This window comes from Drosophila hydei, unplaced genomic scaffold, assembly GCF_003285905.1.
Source record: "Drosophila hydei strain 15085-1641.00,03,60 unplaced genomic scaffold, DhydRS2 tig00008130-arrow-arrow-pilon, whole genome shotgun sequence".
NCBI classification, from domain to species: domain Eukaryota; kingdom Metazoa; phylum Arthropoda; class Insecta; order Diptera; family Drosophilidae; genus Drosophila; species Drosophila hydei.
This window is the reverse complement of record NW_022045839.1, coordinates 1,001,075-1,023,441: the sequence shown is the minus strand read 5'-3', so window position 1 is coordinate 1,023,441 and position 22,367 is coordinate 1,001,075. Positions and strand designations below refer to the sequence as shown.

Genomic DNA, 22,367 nt, shown 5'->3' with positions numbered 1-22,367 from the left:
CTTTATATGCATATTATATGATGGAGAACATATATTTGATTCTTAGTTAGATTTATGCACAAGTTTTTAACAGGGCGGAAAATATATAAAAAATATGACTTGATTTTCTAAATGAGATATTAAAATTAGAATGATGTATTGGGAATTAATTTTTAATAAATAATTCAAATTTAGTCTATGAGTTTTAGTTTATTATATTTTAATTTCTTATATAATATTTCATTTATTTTAGTTTATTTTATAAAAATTAGGTTATCTACAAATTTTAATTTGTTCATAAATTCTAATTTATTTTGTACATTTTAAATGCATTTTAAAATTTTAAGAGATCTCCCTTAAAAATGATTGAAATACATAATTTATTTTATTTTTATTATATTTTTGTGCTTAGAATCTATTCAAAATAAATGTAAAACAGAATTTAGGCATTCTAATATTATTTAATTATTTGAAATAGATTTGAAGTATTTGATATCTCTAAGAAATATCTTAAATGCATCAAATATAATTTACAATTAAAATAAGTTAAAGCTAGTTCAAGAAAAATTAGATTTATTAGTTGAAGAGCAGAAACACAATTTATTTATATATATTCACTCAATTAATTTCAAGATAATAATGGAAATCCCCGAAATACTTTAGAGCTTAGCAAAAGAAACTAAATTTAAACAAAGTCTGAGTTTTTTATTTGTTTAAAATGCATTCAATAAGTTTCCATTTGTATGTTTATATCTTGAAACAAATGCTTATAGAGCATGGTCAAAGTCGCATACACAGTCAAGTTGGCAATTTAATCAAGTTGCATGCTTCTTCTACTTCGCTTTTTTGGCCATTTTGTGGACACAATAACACTGGCACCGTGTCGTGGTCGTCGCCCGCTCCACATTCTGTGGCTCGTTGCCGTTTTCGCTTGTTTCATTGTCAGCCTGGGCCAAATCCTTTGCCAAGTTGCTGTTATAAGTTTGGGGCGTGGATTATGCAAGCAACGTGACTGCAGTCGGCGTTGGCAGCGATGCAGGCGGCAGCAGTGGCAGCGCCAGCAGCAACGCCTAATGATATGCAATAGTTTTGTACGCTCACCAAATGCCACTAATGGAAGCAACTTGAGTGTAAATTCACAAGCGGATTGTGGCTCTCTAATCCGGCAACTAAATTATTTATTCGTCGTTTGTCTTTGGCCATGTTCTTGTGCCAGATATATAATATTGATGATGACTGTACAGCCCCCCGACGGTATCTGCATCAAGTTCGTATATCTCGTATTTCGTATTTCGTATTTCGTATTTCGTTTTGCTTTGCGTTGCTTTTAGCCAAACGATTTTATTGCCATTTTCGCTTATTCGCATTTTAAAACAATTACGCGGTTTCGCATTTGACACTGGAATCTGTGGCACTTGCCATGGCTGCACTGACTCCATTTGCAGCTGTAACTGGTTTTGTTTCGGTTACGCTTTGGCTCGCTGGCAGTTGCAAGTTGCCGCTTGCAATTGCGATTGCGATTGCGTCCAACTTAACAATACGTGGAATTAAGCGAATTTCCTCTTTTCATTACTTCGAAATTGAATTGGGTTTTTGGCAAGCACATTGTGGCCAATCCAGTCAGCACACTTTCATTGTCTCCTTCTCTCTCTCGCTCTCCCTTATTCCCTCTCTTTCTCGGTTTATTAGTGGCGCATTCAATGACTATCAGCTTCAACTACTGCGAATTGAATCATGCAAATGCATATTTGTGGCACTGCAAAATGTCTTTGTAAATGCAAATTCTCAAATCTTCGACGACTAAGCACATTGAGAACTTACTGAAATTTAGAGACTCAGAGATTTAGTAATTAATTCGAAAGGAATATGAAAATCTAATCTAACTTATTCAATTCAATATTCCAAGTCAGCTAAACGAGCATTAGTTTTCTTCTAGCATACAAATCAAGCTCAGAGTCTGTCCGTAGCTAAGCCTGTCTCATTTGAATATCATTCGTAAACTAATAACATGCCGTAGAGGCTGGCTGCGTGCGAAATTGCTGTAGTAAATCTAATACACTGGACTAGATTGGACTATTGGACTATTGGGCTTAATGCTTTTGCAGTTTTCGGTTATATTTCATGCGGTGATTTGTGGACTTAGCATAAATACAGTATCGCTGAGACGAGCACGATAAATCACAGGCGCAGAGCCCGAGGATATGACATTGTAAGCATGGCCGCATCTAATAAAAGTCCCTGTGTACGTGGTACGTGGCAGAGGGAAGACAAAAGACGTCGCCTGCCACAGTGCGAGAAAGTCTTTAAAGCAAATAAGTGTTCGGTTATGCAGCTCCATTCTCAAACATTTCTCAATGTCAGCGCCGCGCGACGAGCAGACAAAGGCATCAACGTGGCTTTGATTTATCGTAAGCGAAGACAACGCACTAAAAACCAGACGAACCACACCAAAAAGAAAGCAAAGAAAACCAAAGAAAAAACACGCGGAATCATCCAATTATCCTGTAAAGTTTCATTATGTCAGCGCGTTGTTTTCGGCTGAGCCGTAAGTGTCGCCATATTGGCACTGCTCTTCCTCTCTCTTCCTCCCTTTCACCCCCTCACTTCTCTCTCTCTCTCTTCCTGGCTATCTGCTGCCTTTCTGTTTGCATTTCGTATCATTTTGATGTGACTCGCTGCGGTCCACAGCTGATAAATTGTCATCGCAGCGTCGCTTTCGCATGTTTTGACTTGATTATGGCGTAACAAATTGTCGCCATTTTGCATATTTGCACATGGGGAAACGGAAGCACCGGAAACGACATCGCTGCGCGCCAACCGCAAATGCACTGCTAACGACCTAACCGCCCAGCGCCAATAAAAGCCAATTGGCTTTAGCCAACTACAGCGAGCTGATCTCATTCTCTCATTTACTTCTTAAGGAAAGAAGAGAAACTTTCTGTTCTTAAATTTTCTAGATATTAAAATATTACAAAAATGTTAAGGAATATTTTCTAAAAAAATGTTTAACAATATTTTCTTAAGTCCTAAAAATATGCTTAAAAATGTATAACTAAAATACAAACATTTTAAGGATTTTTTTTCTTTAAATTAAAAAAAAATGTTTTTGGATTTTTTAACTATTATAAAAAGAAAAAATGTATTACTAAAATGTTAAAAATTATCTTAAAGAATTTATTTCAAAACCAAAAAGAATACTAAAAAATTAATTTTTATCTTACAAAATTTAATTCTTAGCTGAATTTGAGCTTTTTAATACTTTGTTATTCCTTGTACTTTTATTGTATTTTTAATTATTAATAAATTTTAAAAATTTTTATTTGAGATACATAGAATTTCTTTATATATTGCTTGATGGTGTATTGAATTTCCAGCCTTTACAGTTATTTCGCCACAAAGTTCAAAGTGTTTTCATCATGCGCGCTGCCAATTTGAATATCATCAAGGCTAATGCCTAAAGGCCATGTTGAAAGTGAAGCTTACATTTCTTATTGATTATTCAGCATTGAAATTGTTTTTGAAATTATAAATAATATCGAAAGGTAATAAACAAGAATAAATTGTGTATTTCAGCATTGCAATGGACCTGAAGACTGGCTCATTGCTGGTGGCGCCGGCTGTGAAGAACTCGAGCTGCTCGCATCCGCGTTACTCCGGCCATAACTTCATCGTGCACATTGGCATCGCCGAGACGATTGAGGCCGTGTTGATATTGGTGCTAACTTTGGGCGTGATCGGGGCCAATTGCCTGGTCATCTTTGTCATTAACAATCGGCGCTATGCTGCCTACATACATCAACAGGTGAGACAGCGCACACGCATTGAAATGCCAGAACAGTTAACTGTGTTTGCTTTTAGCCACGTTATCTGCTCACCTCGCTGGCCCTGAATGACCTGACAATTGGGCTGCTAATCACGCCGTTTGGTCTGATGCCCGCATTGTTCCATTGTTGGCCATACGGCGAGATCTTCTGCCAGATACAGGTGAGTGCAGGTGTACTGCTGCCAATTAAGTTACGATACCATAGCTCAATTATAACCATGTAACAACACAACGCATTCCATTGTTCCGCTCGGGGCAGCTAATGTGTAGATAATGCTTTATTGTGTTCATAAGCCGGGCAATGAACCGCGCTGCCTGGCTGAATCACATTGGGCAGTCGATGTTAACGGCTTTCGGGCTTCATATGCAAAAACAACTTAATTGCCTCACGGTCGAGTACCTTGTTAACTGTTTAATTAGATTAGACTTAATTGACACTTAAATTTAAACAAAAGCTTCACTTATTTATAAATACATAGTACATACATACAGTTATATATGATTTAAGCCCAAATCTGTAAAGCGACCAAATAAGAGGAATACTATTTCCGATTGCCTTACTTGAATAACTATGCTAGTTATCGATAACATATAAACGCCTAGATATTTCATAGAACTTGCCATTTAATTTTTAGTTATTAGAGATTTATTGATAAATAAATTAGCTTACTTAAATTCCAAAAGAAGAAGGCGTCCAGTAATGCAAAGCTGCACATTGTGTCCTAAAATTTCTCAACTCAACTGATTTAGTAATTAATATATAATGGCTTAGATGTGGCTTCAATATTTATCTCAAATCAACTTTACTTTATAACAATTTCTTTTTTTCTAATACTCCTATTTAGTTACACAATTTTCCACTCAAATTAAAAGTGTTATACAAATTTTTAATTTAAATTTCAAAATGTAAAGGTTATTTAACTTAAAAAATGGTTGCTTGGAAGCATAACCCCTAATCTGATTATGAAATATTGGCAAAACGTCAATCAAAATCATATTTGGCTACATGAATCGACTTCAAGGCAAACAAAGTGAAATCCATACCAAATCTATAGATAGATTTCGTATATGGATGTCTTGAAACACATTGTTCCACAAGCAAGACGAAAAATTAATTTTTCTTCAAAATAAAATATTTAATATGCATATCTCTCCGTCTCTCTCCCACTCTTGCTGTCTCGCGTGTTTCCTTTCTCACACGGAACCGACTTTTCGCCAGGCCCTGCTGCGTGGCGCCTTATCGCAGCAAAGCGCCGTTATACTCGTCTGCATGGCCGTGGACAGATACATGTGTGCGCTGCATCCGCGCCGTTATTATCAGCACTCCAGCAAGAAGGTAAGTGGAATGGCGTGGGGGTTGTGGGTTGGCAGAAGGAAGAAGGGTACTGCGAGAAGTGTACTGAGCGATGGCAAGGCGATTCTGTTGCATAATTTTGACTCGCTCGTATAAGAAACTGTAATGCGCGCTAATGCGCGGCAAGGCAGATAAGGCACGTTGTCAGCCACGATAAGCTGTGTGGGACAAGTTAAGATAAGAATTTATCACAAAGGACAACGGCCATAAACAAAGCGTATGGGGAAAGACCGAAAAAATCACGCACCAATAATATAGACCAGACAACAACAACAACAACAGCCGAATCATCTATGAGCCAATTACGCAGAGATAAATAGGGATAATGAGCTTTAAGCTCTTTGGCAGTCATTAAAACGCTGCACACAAAACAAAGCGCCAACAGATGAAGAATGAAAAAGCAAAGCAAGCAGAAATAAAACACAGCGTAAACAGTCGAAAAGTGTATAAAATAAGCATAAAAAACGCAAGCTTTTTTGTTTTTTTTTTCGTACCCTCGTTTCGGGTTCTTTTTCTTTATTTTTGTTTTTGTTTGACTTTGACTAAATACGTCGACCACAGCAGAGACCTGAGCCCTGAGAGACAGGGTCCAATGGCTAAGGCACGAGGACAGGCAAATGAACCGGCGCCGGCCAAGACAACCGCAGGAGGAAGGGAGAAGAGACGACAAACGAGCAATGGCTGTCCGTTAGACTCGAGCGCTCTTCCCCTCCTCTCGCTCAATCTCTCTCACTCTGTTTCGTGCTGGGACAGAAACACACACGCAAACCCTCGCACACTCTCGCACATCATAATTTATGAGCCAACAACAAACATTTACGCAAAAGCGTAAGAAAAAGTGCAGGAAAAAGCATAAAATAAAAGGGAGAAGAGAAATGTATCTGCGGAAGTGGAAAGAAATAATTTTTGGGCTTGGACAGCGAAACGTCGCGTATCATTTACAAAGCGGACGAAAAGTCCGTCCGGTTGACCCGGGCAACGGTGCTTTTATGATTTGTGTTTAAATATGCAAATGTATATTAACATAACGACCGTAAAGCATTTGAAATTTAAGCTCTGCAAATATAAAAAAATCCATTGATAAGCCTAAATGAGAGGATAACAGTAAAACAGGTGATTATCAGATCAGCTGCAGGATACAAATGTAATAGATGATCTAAATGACAGTTGTGACAATGTTTTATTTAAATAAAGCAGTTTTTAAACGTTAATTAATTTATAATAAATCCTTTTATATCAATTCATTCTTATTCTTAGTGCTTTGCGCCACAGTGTCCTGGCCAGCTGGCATAACTCTTCTACAAGTCTTATATATTTCTTATACAACTTATGTCCAACTGTCAATCGTAATCTGCTTTACGCTTACGTGTTTTTGCGCTGCTGCAGCTATTGCACGAGCATTGCAAGGTGGCAACGCTAGTCAGAAACTTTTTCTTATTCGATTTATCAACTGGGAATTCCTATTGGAAATGTTCGTTTTGACAGCAGCAAGCGAAAACTTTGCCTTTAAACCAGCTGCCCCTCTCGGTCTCTCTCTCTTCCTCTTCCTTTAAGAAATTTCTTACAATTTAACATTATTATTACAGTATGCACTAAATTAGTAGGATGCCAAGCTAATATTTACTTTGATTTTGCCGCGCTTTAAAGTGTGCAAATTCTTGTGGAAATGCCAGGAAAAGCCAGGAAATGCACGCAGCCAAATTTTTATGCACATGCGAATTTCGAAATGCAAAAGTTAATGGTAAAAACAAAGCAAAAAAATATTAGTTGAAAATATTTGCATAAAATTGGGTTTCAGCCTTTTGCGTTTTGCCTTTTGCCTTCTGCCTTTGCTTTCCTTTCAATTATTTTGTTTTTTATTTCTTTCGAGGCTGCTGTGCTGCGTGCAATCCTTGGCTGTTGTTGGCGAAATTGGCGCACAGCCACGCCCACATTGTAATAAAGTGTGCAATGTCGAAAATTAATAAATGGAATCTGACGCCGCCAGCCGAAGCGACTGACACTCCAGCTACGCAATTTGTTGGCTCCACGTCGCCCTTTTCCCTCTCCCTCTCCCTCTCTCTTACTCTGGCTCCCTCTCCCTCTCTCTTGCCTTACTCTCGGCTTTTATTGGCACTGCCCATAAATTGCAACGCGAAATTTATGTTGCTTAATTTATGATAACTGAAAACTTTCCTCTTGAACAAAATATTATCAAATCTTTTTTCCCCTCTTCACATTTTCTTTTATTATTATTTTCTTTTTGAAGCAAGCGAATACTTCTGCTCGTATTATGTTCGAATAATTAGCTGATAATTATGAAATTCGACTGAGCATTTTTTGCTAGACTTCTAAGTCTCGGAGAGTGGTGAAGCCGCAAATTGCGTATTGAATTCATGTCTTTAAACCCGTCAAAGACAAATTAAATCTAAGCGAAAGTAACGGTATTTATTCGTAATTCTTTTATAAATTAAAAGTCTTACTTTCTTTTTATTTATCAAGCTTTTTATTTTGTTTATGTTATGTCTATTTGACTCAGAGTTGTCTTCGATAAATTATTTCTTTTATTATTTATTTGCTTTCATTAAATTATTTCTTATTATATTTATTATTATACAAATAATATTTTATTTAATTTATATTTATTATTTAATATTATTAGAAAGTCCTTTTTTTTAAATATATTTTTACCTATATTTTCTTATTTTTTAATTTTATAAATGTTATTTTTAGCTGCATTCCTTTGACTTTCTCAATTAATATTTATGTCTCCATTTTCTGTTTTTTTTTATAATTATTAAATTAATTTTTCCTTTTCTATTACTGCTCTTACTTTAATATGGTTCATAATTTTCCCCATATTTTTTATTTGCTTCTGCCTAATTAGCTTTGCATACATCATTGGGCTAATAGGAAAAGAATGAGTCGCAGTTGTCATAAATTTGCATATTTTTTGCATGGCAGATTGAATGAATGAATTCAGCTGCTGGCACCGGCTGATCGCTTACAGTTGAAAGTTGTGTAGAAAATAATAGCGTGAATTAAATAAACAATAAAAGAAGTTAAAACACAAGTTGAAAGTTCAAAATTTGTCTATTTGTCTGGCCGTCTGATTGTCTGACTGCTGCAAGTGGCTTCAAGTGCTCTGAAATGTTCTCATTTCAGTTGCCAGTTCAACTGTCAGTTTGTCAGTCTGTCAGTCTGCCAGTTAGCTAGTCAGTTATGATAGAGTCAGCCCTTCGCAAATGTTTCGTTTTGTGTGCCCGCCTGTGGTCGGGCCCTGCCCAATGTTTTCAACGTAATCAAAAGTTTTTAATTCCATTTGCTGTTGCCCTTCGCTTTTTATTTTAAATATTTATTTGTTGAAGGTATACCCATCTCTCTCGCTCTTCCTCTTGCTCTCTCTCTCTCTCTCACTCTTACATTTGTTTGATGTTATTCACCAAAGGCAATGTTCCAAGGCAAAAATCCTTTGGCATAAAACTCTTTTTTAAGGTCATTAGCAAATATAGTTATGTTTGTATAAAAGATAGTTTTAGTTCAAACAGATCTCAGTTGGCATTACTTTCAAGGCTGTTAAGTCGCGTACTTGCTGCCAAATAACTTTGAACCTAATTGAATATCCGGCTTGTTCTTATTGCAAATCACATTAATCATATATATGTATATATATAGTCTTTAATTGCCTTCATTATTTATGAAAAGCGTTTGTATATTAATAATAAATTTACAAAAAATATTCACATCTCTACCAATAAATATAAATATCTGTATATTAAACAAAAATGCTTGAAAAATAATTAATAAATTCATAAAAAATACTCAAAACTCTACATATATAAAAAAAATCCATTTAATTATTTTTTGTAAATTTATTAATTAAAATTTACTCATTTTTCATTAATACCGATGGCAATAAAATATAATTTAAGTTGATTAAGCTTGAATTTTAATTAACCTAAAAATATAAAAAATAAAATATTTGCCTAAGCAGAAATATTTTCTATTAGATCTAATGGGAATGTGGAATAAAATTTGATTAAAATATGTGTAGCAGTCAAAAGGAGGCTTGGTCAACCATATAAACATATTATTAGCCAAGAGCAAAAATCGAGTCAATATGTAACATTTCATTGCTTAAAAGTTATTTTATAGGAAAATATTTATTATATTTAATATTATTTTTTCATATTTTTCTAAAAGTTCTAAAAAAACGAATTTAATTAAGGTTCAATTACAAAATGCAGCCAATAATAAAATGAGGCTAACAGATTTATAGAAGCTCTGAAGCGAACATTTTGTATGCTGCATTGATAAAGTTTTAGTTTCGCTTAACCAAATGGGCAAATGGATTTTTGTGTGCACATCCATTGAGCTGGCACGCTTAGAGCATATAGAAGATTGACTTTTGATGGGTAATTAGGATTAGAGCAGAACGTGCAGCTGCAATGTAGCGCAGCAGAATGACTTCAAATCACAGCACATAATTCCATGCCAGCCATAAATCAAACAAACGGCTGAATGGGTGCGGGAGTGGGAGGGTTTGCTCTGAGTATGTGGCAATGTCTAATGCCAACATTGCGGTTAGGTCACGGTGGGGCGTACTGTGAATAGCAAATTAAACCTAACTCTAACCACAACAACTAAACAACCGTTACATACATCTATCTCATGTGTGTGTTTTGCAGGGCTGTGTTGCCATATTGAGCTTAACATGGATTATCAGCCTGACGGTGTTTGGATTTCTGGTGCTGCCTAAAGGTGAGTGCTCGTCAGAGTCACACCCAGTTGCACTGGCCATCGAATGCAGCTGCTCATTTGACGCTTCTCTCCATATATATTTATGCATCTAGGCTACTATTTCAACAACACGGGGCTGATGGCGTGTGAGCCGTTCTACAGCAAGCCCTCGTACCGCATTCTGTCCACATGTGCATTGTACTTTCCCACCACGATGGTGTTGATGTACTGTTACGGCTCCAGCTTCCATATGAGTCGCTTTCGCCTAAACGACCCAACAATGCCGCTCACAGCAGCCGCACATCATCCACATCCGCACCATCCGCCTCAGCAGCAACTGCAGCAGCATCAGCACCAACATCAGCATCAGCATCAACATCAGCATCAGCATCAGCACCAGCATCCACATCAGCACCAGCATCAGCAACACCAGCAGCAGCAGCAGCAGCAGCAACATCAGCAGTCCGCCCACTTATTTGGCCATGGCAGCCATGGACACTCGCATCATCCACATCATCATCGAGCACCGGTTATGAACCATTTAAGCATGGCCATGAGCATGGGCCTGGTCGGAATGCCAAGCATGACAAACAAGATTACCAAAAAGGTGAGTACGAGCTGACATCTTGATGAAATCTAATCGAATTTTAATTTAAATTGAAATTAAATTTAAGCTTGGCTTTATATTTATATATAGATCTATATATAATATATTTATTATTTCCAATCAAACAATTCAAAATTTTTAATTTTACATAAATAAAATCAAAATTTTTAAAAAATATTTATTTTTTTTTTTAACTTTACATTAAAATTAAATATTTTATTCTTTTCTTTATATAATTCTTTATATTTAATTTATTTTATAAATTTCAATGTTACATATTATTTATTTTAATATAAATATATGTTAAAAATAAAAAAAAATTTAATAAAAATAAATTGGAATTAAATATAATAATTATCAAAGTGTAAATCACAAGTAAATTTATTTTCATTCCATTGTTCACATATAAAATTAGTTAAAAAACTCCAATCACTCGAACTTAATAAACAATTTTGCCATATTTTTTAGTTTTGAATAAATTATTGAATAATTTGTATTCAATATTTATTTAACTATTTATACTGCATATCTCCTATTGTACACATAAATTCAAATTTAAATATAAAACAGATTTTATTCACATTAAAAACGCAATTAAATCGAAGCACATTCAACTAATTCTCACTTACATTGAAATTGTATTTGCATGCATATGCCACATGCCCCACACATGTGGACTACCTCAACCAGTTTACGTTTTATGTCGTGCCTTTAATTAGATTGCTAAACGATGCCCATTTGTTGCAGATTGTGCCCATACAGGAGAAGAACTCGAGCGGCAACACGTCCCGTTCGATGGCGGCAATTTCGCTGGGCTTCATTGTTATGGTCACGCCGTGGACAATACAGGAGATAGTCACCGCCTGCACTGGCTCCAAGGCAAGTATTTGCTTACATGTGCATGCAAACGCCGCCCACGGGTCGCATACGTAATATGCTTAATTGACACATACGCCACGTCAGCCCGCCCCATTCATATTATTATTATTATCTGCGTTTCGCTTATCTTGTGCTCCTCCTTTTCTTGTGCCAACACTCTTGCAGCTGCCACCGTTCCTGGACTTCGTCGTTACCTGGACATCTCTGAGCAACAGCCTGTGGAATCCCTTCATGTACTGGCTGCTAAATTCAGATTTTCGTCGCCTCAGCCGACAACTGATGCCCAACAAAGTAAGTTTTTTGACTATTCACTTGGCCCATAAAGTTACGAACATTGTTAAGCTTCTCGCTTTCACACACACACAGACGTGTGCCTTTGTGATGCTTCTACTTGTGAGTATTGTTTTCACAGTTTTTTTAGTTGTTGCCTTGCAGAAGCTAAAACAAATTTAATGTCATTTAAAAACGAAGGCATAGACGAGGCATTTTTAGTTAAGGGGAAAAACCTATTAAATTCTTATTTATAATTTAAAGAATTTTTTTGTTAAATATTGCTTAAATTTTTCCACTAAACTGCTCGAGTTTCGTCTGAGTAATAATTGACGTTGCTTTAGTTGCCCTTGTTTGAGTGATTAGTGACCCCAACATTAAGCAGCAGCTTCTAGCACAGGTTTTTTTGACATAGTAAATGCAGCTAGTCGAGCTGCTTTGAAGTCGTTAAGTCAAACACAAAAGCTGCACATACATTGAGGGATTTCGGGTGGCTGTGCTGTCAGAATGCCACAGCCAAAGCCGAATTACGCAAGGACCTTGCGTACGGGACCAGCCAAGGGCCATAAATCCAAAAGGTGCTAGCTAACATAGACGTGCAGGATATGCGCTCCGGCGTCCAAACAAACAAACAAACAAACAGCAACTGTAAGCGCAAACAGTGAAAAGTGATTTTGAATTATGAAAGAGCAAACCGAAAGCGGCGTTTGCATGCCACGCCCTCCAGTCTGCCCTGAACATTGCTAAATATGTAAACTCACTTGCTTTATTGATAGAATGCGAACAGCACAAAATAAGGCCAGGCAAATTCGTAATTCGTTTTCGGAAAGCGCAGTCAAGTTGCATGATTTACTTCCGAACAACTCAAACACCGACTGAGGTCATTCCCAACAAATTTATGAGCCAAATTTATAGCTAGAGATGAGCGCGTGTCCAATGTGTTTTGAAGAAGAGAATCCGAAGAAATTGTTTCTTTTTGCCAGCAATTTTGAAGAATTTCATTTCAATTCAGTGTTGATTGCTGCTCAACAGCGAAAATTTACTTAGGAATATGCAAATGAATGAAGCTGATCTGGTCTTCATTGCTGATTTTAACTCTGACTGTAGCTCAATATATATATAAATTAATTTTATGCTTTTCCTTTTGCTGCGAGCCTGAAATAATTCTAAATAAAAGGCAAAGTGGAAGTTCAGTTAATGTAAGCTCTAGATTGTCCCTTGGGGAATAATAAAGAGCAAGTCAAAAGATATTTATTAGTGCTGCATTATATTATGAAACATAATTTATTTTTTTATATAATAAATGATATATGTATATATATAAAATTTATATATATAGCCAAAAGTTAAGCCTCAATTGGAAAAAGTTTTATATGCTTAAGCAAAGGCGATAAATAAAAGTATGAATTGGTTAAGGTTAAAACGGCTTAGTATTTATTATTTTTTAATAATTTATAGATTTTATAATTTTTAAAAAAATAAATAGTGAAATAAAAATATTTTAAAAACTAAATATTTTGTTTCTCAATTTTTAAGTTGCTAAGTTAAACAAGTGAGAATTTAAAAATATATATAAATATTATTTTTAATCAAAAACTGAAGCATCGAAAGAGCTGAAAACTTTTCGTGTCGCGTCACGAAATTTGCACAATTTTGTAACTCAGCAGCATGATTTGGATAGTGTGCTACAAATGCGAGCTAAAAATACTTATTAATTTCGAAACTAACGCCAGATTTATGATGCTTTTACATACTCTCCATCCCACACACTCACGCTCCTCCTCTTTCTGTTGCTCGCTTTCAGTGTTTCCCTAAAGAGGATACGCCCGAACACAAATCAGCCTGTTGTCACATCAATGCTAACGACTTTGAAATCACAACGCTACCGATGCCGCCAGAGCCACCCGCTTCACGGCCACCGGCCAACAATGGCGGTGCCAGTGGTGCTGGTGGTGGTGGCGGTGCTGGCTCTGGCGCCGGCGGTGGTGGCATTGGCAGCGCCATTGGCGGCTCTGTTCTGGGCATTTGCGCACGCTCCAGAGCGAACAGCTTGAGTCGCAGCGCCTCGCAGTACATCAGAGGCACTTTGGGCGGCGGCCATGCCCATCAGCTGGCCAGTGATGGCTATGCCACAGTGCGCCCCGACATTGAGGGTCTCTCGGAAAAGTATTGGGGCGAGATCTTGGAACGCACCGTCAGCTCGGGCAATTTGCATGCCATGCAAAAGAGTTTCCCGCACTTTCCCTACCATCAGCACAGCGGCGTGGGTGTCCATGGGCATGTGCATCAGGTGCATCAGCCGCAGCAGCATCAGACCACCTCGTTCACCAAGCACAGCGATCTGCACTTGAATATGTCAACTAATGCCGCACAGGAAACTACCGCCGCCGAGCTGAGCAAGTTCTCCACATCCGAGCCGAAGCTCTGCGAGCATCTATTCCACGATGCCAATTGCGCCAAGAGCAAACTGCTCGGCGCCGCACCAGATGCCGCCCCAGCTGCCGCGTCCGTCTCCACTGTGGCCGCCAAGCTGGCTGCCGGGCGTAGCATTCCGGACATTTAGTACGCAGAGGACGTCATACTCGCCAACAGCCAACTGGCGCGGCAGGCCAAGTGCGCACACCACCCACTGCACCAGCAGGCCCAATCCCGTGCCCTGCTCCACGCTCCACACGCTGCCCATCACACGGGCAGCCTGCGCCTGAGCCGCGTCCGCGTCGCCTGTCACAGCCCTCCGCCTTCGATGGCCCTGGCCGGCGAGTCAATGGCCGAGTTTCGCAAATAAATTTCTAGTTAGGATTAGTTCATCTGCTGGGTCTAACCGTCAAGTAGTCATATATTTATATATATATATATATGAATGTATGTGTGTGTGTGTCTATCTAAATATTGCGCATGTCTCCTAGCGTCTAAGTCTAACTTGAAAAGTTGTAGCTCTCAGTAAATCAACAAATCAGTTAACAATATTTTAGTTCACATTTCCGGCTAGGCTAAAGCTGATTTGGCCAATGGCCAATACATGATATGAATGATTGGCAATTGTTGAAAGGCTTCTGTGAAACTGATGTATACAGCATCTGCAATTAGAGAATTTCCTTTAGAGCTTAAGGCGTTTGCTGAGTCTAATTTTAGGCCAACATTGACTAGAAGCCAGTCAACTAAATATTTATGCTGATGCTAATCCAATCAGATACTGTTTTTATTCAATTATAATTTCAAGTTTTCTGAATACTTTCAAAATATATTATAATAAATAAGCAAATTTATATTGTTAATAATTATTTAACGCAATTCTTCTTTGATCGTTAACTTTCTGATAAACTTGTGGTAATACCAAAAATATATATATACATATTAATAAATTTAAATAAAATATATATGTTCTGCTAAACATACAAAACAATTTCGTATTTATTTAAATATATTTTTTTATATAATTTTTTTTTATTTATAAGTTTTTTTCTTATTAGCTTTTTATACACAAAAAAACTTTACTTACTCAAAATTTAAAATATTTTTGTTAAAAATAAATCGCAACTATTGTGTGATTAAAAACTGATTTTATTTTATTACATTTTTTTAAATAATTTATTAAAGAAAATTAACATGCATTATCAATAAAAAAATAACAGCTTAAAAATTTACATTTTAAAGTTAAAAGTATTTTCAGAAACTTAATTTCAAAAACTTTAGCTATAAATAAAAATCAAGATATAGATAAAAATAAATAAAAAAAACTCTTTTAGTTTATTGAGCTCCAACTCGAAATATTAAAAGCAATTAATGCGACCAGTTTCAGCATAATAAGTGTTCATTTGATGTATGTTTGTGATACAATTTTACTAAGATCGAACCGAAATTAAATCATATTAATGCGTGTCATATATATCTGTATGTATGTATGTATGTGTGTAATGTCTAACTAATTAAATAAATACATAAATATATGTAATATTGGTAGATATATTTATACATAATGTAAGCCCGATTAACACTCTCCACTTGATTTGTTTGCCAACTCCAACTGCAGCTACTTTAGGCAATGAATTGTATGCAATGCTGTCCAGACGGAGCTAATCTATTGTATAAATATGCAAGTAAGTTGTATAAAGAAAATTATTGTGAACTTTTCTTCATAGAGACTGTAGACTTCCCCTTAAAACTGAAACTAATGAAGCTATATATAAACTATTCTGATTCCCCTTTCAAATCCTTCAAAACATGTTTCATTTAAAACAAGTATATATATATATATCATATATATATCATATATATATCATATATATACGTCAATCAATCAAACCGAAATCAAAACTGCACGAAAATATAAAATCCAAATCAAATCCTAACTTTGTGATTGTCATGAATTTAAGTGAGTTGATGATGTTGTATGGACTCATCGTGTTTGTGTAGCTAAACAACAATAGTTAAATGCAAATCTAAGAAAATTTTAGTTTAGACAAGGAAATATTTGAAACATAAATAAATGCATGTAATAACAAATATTAACAAAAAATAAAACAAACCAAAAATATTTGCCATAATGTGAATTGTGAACTGGATTTAAATGGAATGCAATAAAGTTTAAATAAATAAAAATTTCAAAATACAATTTGATTGGTTATATATATTATACGAATTTATATTTTATATATATAATTTATTTTTCATATTTTTTTGAGGTCATCAGCGGTCAAAATGTTCATGCAAATTATCACATGAAAATGTTGAAATGAAAAAGTTTTTCCAACTGCCAAACAGTTTGCGCTGCCTCGAACCATTTAAAAGCAATTACAACGAAAGCGTTTAAAGGCAACAGGCAAAATGAGCAAAAGAAAATCCCAATAGAAAACACAAACACACACAAACACGCACACACACACTTACACTCGCTATAAAATGAGCAGGAAAAGTGAAGCTAAATAAATTAAAAATTATTTAAATTTGATTTTTATTGGCTCGCCCCGGCCGAAATAAAAAGAGGATATAGAATGATAACGTGAACGCAAACCCAAATGCAAATTAATTTCGCATGCTGCGCTAAGATTTTCATTTGCCATCCAAAAAAATTTAGGACAAAAACTCAAACCAAACCAAAAAACGAGAACGCGAAAAGTTTCAAAACTAATTTTCACAAAACAATTTCCAGAAGCCAGAAGGCAACCAGAAGGATGTCCCAGGTCTGCCGCACGGCCACGCCCCCATGTAAGTCCCCACTGGGCATTGGAAAGTTCGCCGCGTCGGCGGCTTCTTTTGGGCTATTTGAATCTCAATCTGAATCCGAATCTGAATGCGAATGCCATTGCGAGTTTGAATTTCCATTTTTTGAGTCCCGCTGCGTGTTCCGCCATGCCCCAAAAAAATTACACGGCCCGCTGCATTTTGTAACAATAATCGGCGGTGTTTGGCTAGGGATCACGCCCACAGCTGAAACACCATGCCCAGCACAGCGCCGCCGTCCGCGCGCCCCTCACCTGGAGCGTCACATTCTGAGCGCAGAAATTCACGCCCAGCGATTTTCACAAAAAACTTTTCGCATGAAAGTCAACTTTACTCTGGCCGACTGTGTTTTTCTTTCGCATTCATTTGAATTTTCTTTTTTGTATAATTTTCCGCCAGCTGGGAATTGGATTTCACAGCATTTGGACCCGAACTGGACGGCCTCGGCCTAGCTGCCAAGGCTTTGCCTAATTTGATTAAGCAGCCAAAAACACTAATTGAGGTTTATCCAATTCCAGAGGGTCCGACCCAAAGCAAAAAGCAAAGATATCAAAAAAAACCAAAGGTAAAAGTTGCTTTTCTTACTGCAGAAACACTTGCCACGCTTACCTTTTGAGCTCAAATTAAACAGATTGGCATTAACTTGTTGAGCTTCATTAACTTTGTTCTAAAGTTTTGATCTTGATATGACTTAGAAAGTTGTTAACTAATTTTAGTACTCTTTTAGAGCAGATTTTGCAGATGTATCACAGTTCACTCTCTTCAGAGTTAGATCTATAAGAATATAAGATCTATAAGATCTATAAAATCTATAAGATCTATAAGATCTATAACAACTATAAAATCTCTAAGATTTATAAGATCTAAAAGATCTATAAGATCTATAAGATCTAAAAGATCTATAAGATCTATTAGATCTATAAGATCTATAAGATCTATAAGATCTATAAGATCTATAAGATCTATAAGATCTATAAGATCTATAAGATCTATAAGATCTATAAGATCTAAAAGATCTATAAGATCTATAAGATCTATAAGATCTATAAGATCTATAAGATCTATTAGATCTATAAGATCTATAAGATCTATAAAATCTATAAGATCTATAAGATCTATAACAACTATAAAATCTCTAAGATTTATAAGATCTATAAGATCTATAAGATCTATAAGATCTATAAAATCTATAAGATCTATAAGATCGATATGACCTTTATTAGAAAAGTGAAAAAGAAAAATATAAATAGATTATATTGTATTGTAGACCTATTCCAACTTAACATTCACTCAAAATCAATGACAGGCATAAAAACTTAAAGCTAAACAATAGTACTCAGATAAAAATCAAACACACTACACATTACACAATTGTTTAAGTTTCTGTTCCGCTAACGTCGTGTATTAGTTGCGGCTCAACAACACAGAGTACAGAATATAGAATACAGAATACAGAATGAGGCTGAATAGGGCTTGTGCGGCAGAGCTGGTGCTTAAAAAGCGGCAACGGTTACACCACAGTACTCAGCCCGTGGTTTTATCAGCTGAACATTTCAACGGCCTCATCGACCGGGCAACGCTGAAGGACCGCAAAGAGGACTTGCAGGCCATCAAGGAGGAGCTTGCCTATAAGGAATACCTTAAAAATGGCAACGCGGCACTCATGAAGCGTTTCACCAACATGGTTGATACAATTGTCAAGGACGACGAAGAGAAGCAGGCGACCAGAGACAAAGCCTTGGCCGAGTCGACAAAGGACAGACAGACGGTGGAACTGTCGGAACTCAGGCGTACCGAACGCATTATACGAGCCAACCGATTGTTGAACACCTTGAAGCCAGGTCAGCGGGCTCTGCAGCAGGGCCTAATCGAATCCGAACTGATCTATCAACGCAAATACAATGATGCGCTGAATGCGGAGTTCGCGGAAGCTGCACGACATCAGCAGAGCTTAGACGAGCAGCAATGCCAACCCGCCCTTATACCATTTGGCACTGTCACCGAGGAGCAGGATAAGGCGCAGCAGCTGGTCAAGATGAACGACGCGCGAGTTAGCTTCCTAAAGGTTATGGAGCAGCAGCGCCAGCGCAAACAAGCTAAAAAGGAGCAGGAGATGGTCGAGTCCCTTGTTGAGCGCGAGCGACATAAATGCTTGCAGGAGAAGGAAGAGAAAGCACGAAAGGAGCTGCTTGAAAAGAAGCGTCAATTCTGCCTAGATGCCTATCGCGACTCCCTAAAGGAGAAAGCAGAGAAAGCCAGATGTAAGTAAAAATCAAACAATTCGATTTCCTTAATCTTTAAGTGCGCCTCAATACACAGTTGAGAAAATGGCCGATGCTGTTGACGATCGAATTATTTGCGTCAACAAAGCGTCTCATCGCTACATGGACGCTCGCTATAACAATCAAAGGAAGAAGATGCATGAGGAGCGCATGCGTCACCTGGAGGCCTTCGCTAAGAAGCACTGCGAGATAGAGCAGGCGAAGCAACGGCACTTGATGCAGCTGCACGAGAAGGAAGTGGAAAACTTTAATTTGGCTGAGCAGGCGGACGAGCTGAAGCGAAGACTTCAGATTGAAAAGCTGTCCAAGGAGCGGCGTCAATACGATCAGGAATATCAACAGCAAGAGAGAGAGAAGCAGCAGCGCAAGGCGGAGATTAAACGCTTTGAGTTGGCGACGCGGCTCAAAAACGACAAGGCCAATAAGCAGTTTGCAGCCTGTGCCAAAAGGCAGCGGGATAAAGAAACCTTGGAGCTGCGCAACATACTGCATGGCCAACGCGACGAGGTCCTGGCGCAGCGTCAAGGCGAGCTGTTGCGCATCACGGCCTGCGAAGAAGATCCCAATTTGGAAGATGATGTCAACTATTTCGAGGCAGCTGCCCAAGCCATGGACAATTGCAAGGAAACGGGTCGACCCTTATACCCGTTAGCCAAGGCGGCGGAGATATACAAGCGCGAGAACCACATTGACATGGTGCCCGACGGCCAAGTGGTGCGCAGAAACCAAATTCGCGACTACTGCTGGCCTGGCTACGTGTCCAAAGCGCAGCTGGCGTTTAACAAGTACGAGCATCGCGAGAGATGCAAAACCGAGGAGAACAAAGCGCATCACAGAATCTACGAGAATAGGCTGAAGATCGCCAAAATGGCAGCAGAGGAGCGTCCATTGGCGAAATGCGTCTCGGAGTATCCGATGAAACTTGTGCAGTATCGCGGCTTGCCCGCCATAGAAAACCTACCAACTGACCACAACTGTGATGAGCTGCAGCTGCCAGCTGGCAGCATTAAGCTCTCCTGTCCAACTATTGTGCCCGTGAAGCAGCCGGTCGAGGAGGATCCGGCCAGTGCCTGCTCTTTCAGTGATATTTGCAAGTCATACGACACAGATATCAAGTCGGCACCAGACCAGAATCTAGCAGAAAGAAGCACCTCCATCAGAGCTTCAGGTGGCAGAGATTGCAGCGTTTTGGCTACGAGACCAATGCGCAGCGCCAAAAGGCCAGATCTCACGCGCTGTTGGACCGCGAAGCCGCAGGCTAAAACGACAGCTAAAAATGCTTCTGTTCTCGGCTCAATTGACCAGAAGTACGCTGTAAATCAAAGCCCAAAAACCGTTTGGTCCAGAAACCTTAAGCAATGTACTGCTCTGCTGTAGCCATTTCAAAATTTTCGTTTGTAGTGCATCAGTTTGATGTGAGTGTAAAGTAAAGTTGGAATATGCTCACCTAAAGGGTTCTCTATTTCCTTTTTCTTCCACTGAATGAACATCTGATAGCAGGGCGTAGCCATGGAGTACTAACGTTAGCTAGTCTGTCTTGTGCTGAATCCATAATGCCTAATCTCCTAACCTGGCAGCTGTGACACCATTTTCAATAACAATATTTCATCTATAGGCCGACGTGTTGCAGTAAGGCCATAAGACATCTAGAAGCTGCGCTTAGTGTATCTGCTAGTCAGTCAAGGCTGGCCAAGGCAAGTGCGTCGCAGTCGCCGCAGCACAGACAGCACAGGAAATGACGTTAATGGTTTTTTAAAAGCACTTAAACTTGGCGCAAACTTTTCCTCTTCATTTTTTTTCTTTTGCCAACACTTTGCTATTTGGTCGCCGGCTGCGAAAAAAAAGGCTTGAGGTTGGGTCCAGAGCAAAGCGTTGACCATAACCCTTGTATTGGTACTTTATGCGCATTGCTTAACACAGGCGACGAGTCTGTTTGACAACGCAGTGAGCAGCTGGGAGTGAATGGGCCAATGGCCTCTTTGAAGCGCTGCTTGAAGAAATGACTCATAAATTCCAATTATTGTGCGGGTTAAAAGTTATTAGGTTACTTTGCCGTCAATTTGCGAGCGACTTGGCGGCTGACATTTTTGTTTTCATTTAGCTTATTAGGGGAAGACATGTCAAGCGTTTCGTTCCACTGCACATAACTTAATTTGGCCCGACGCAACGGTTGATGAACCCACAGCAGCGACAGCAGCAGCAGCAGGGTCAGGGTTCGGGTCACCTTCGACTGGCCAAGCGAATCTCATCAAGATAATTACACAGCGAGCTTGCTTTGTTTCTTCGGCTGGGCCTCCCGACGGCTTAATCAGCCGACGTTAAACTTTGTATTCTGTGGCGCTGCGGCGCTTAGTGGATCCCGCAGCTCCAATTAACGCAACGGTCCGCATCTTCTTAGCAGAAAAGTTATGAAAAGTTTGCCGGCCGCCAAACTTAACTTAACTCATTTGCAGCGGTTGCCACCAATCGCCGATTGGTCAGCCAAGCTGTCCGTTTGACCAACTCTATTCCAGGCACGACACTTCGCAATAAATTGCCTAAAAGCTGACCCGCCCGCCCCTCCTCCTGCCCGCTCGAAGGTTGTCCCACGAAGTATCTTTTACAGCACGAACTAATTATGCACTAAAAGTCTGCCATTCACCAGTTGAGCTTTATAATAAGCATTATTCGTTCTATTTTTATATAAAGCTGCCAAATTTATCAACATTTATCAAGTGATAAGAGTGCGAAAAGGGACTGTAGAGATAAGGCGGACGGATGCTTCTTAACGGCACTTTGAAGCCCAAAAAAGGTTGCATCAAACATGATCAGCTGATAAGAGTGAGAAAATGCTCTTAATGGGTTAAGGAAGGCTAAATTAGTTATCATGACTTAAGCTTGGTTTAGTAAGCAAGTAAGCATATGAGTCTTAAGTGAACATTTGCTTAAGCAATGGGTGTTTAAATAAATACACGGCTTGTGGCCATGCTGGAGCTATTTATGCTGTATACGTAGCTCTCTCGCTCTTCAGGAGACCGCATAAGAACTAAAGAAAATGAAACTAAAATAAACTAAATATGTCAAGTTATTTCTTCGTTTTTCGGTAGCTGTCTTCACGTATCGTTATTGCGTAACGTTATTGCGTAACATTATTGCGTAACGTTATTGCGTAATGTTATTGCGTAACGTTATTGCGTAATGTTATTGCGTAACGTTATTACATAACGTTATTGCGTAACGTTATTGCGTAACGTT

At 38.2% G+C, this 22,367-nt stretch overlaps 2 protein-coding genes across 2 annotated transcripts in view; both read left to right on the top strand.

Moving 5' to 3' along the window:
- Positions 1–14,353, top strand: part of LOC111594320 (5-hydroxytryptamine receptor 1A) — a 31,230-nt gene extending 16,877 nt beyond the window's left edge. Inside the window, exons 2-10 of the mRNA XM_023307564.2 lie at positions 3,553–3,781; positions 3,838–3,963; positions 5,022–5,138; positions 9,824–9,896; positions 9,989–10,313; positions 10,365–10,482; positions 11,230–11,361; positions 11,527–11,652; positions 13,436–14,353. Of these exons, the coding sequence (XP_023163332.2) occupies positions 3,560–3,781; positions 3,838–3,963; positions 5,022–5,138; positions 9,824–9,896; positions 9,989–10,313; positions 10,365–10,482; positions 11,230–11,361; positions 11,527–11,652; positions 13,436–14,194 (1,998 nt within the window). The 5' untranslated portion in view covers positions 3,553–3,559 and the 3' untranslated portion in view covers positions 14,195–14,353. The remainder of the gene's footprint in view (positions 1–3,552; positions 3,782–3,837; positions 3,964–5,021; positions 5,139–9,823; positions 9,897–9,988; positions 10,314–10,364; positions 10,483–11,229; positions 11,362–11,526; positions 11,653–13,435) is intronic.
- A 3,811-nt stretch (positions 14,354–18,164) lies between these two features.
- LOC111594307 (trichohyalin-like) lies at positions 18,165–20,525 on the top strand. The gene is made up of 2 exons (XM_023307546.2): positions 18,165–19,112; positions 19,171–20,525. Exons 1-2 carry the CDS (start codon positions 18,308–18,310, stop codon positions 20,508–20,510), a joined length of 2,145 nt encoding a protein of 714 aa, XP_023163314.2. The 5' UTR covers positions 18,165–18,307; the 3' UTR covers positions 20,511–20,525.
- Positions 20,526–22,367: the final 1,842 nt, after the last annotated feature.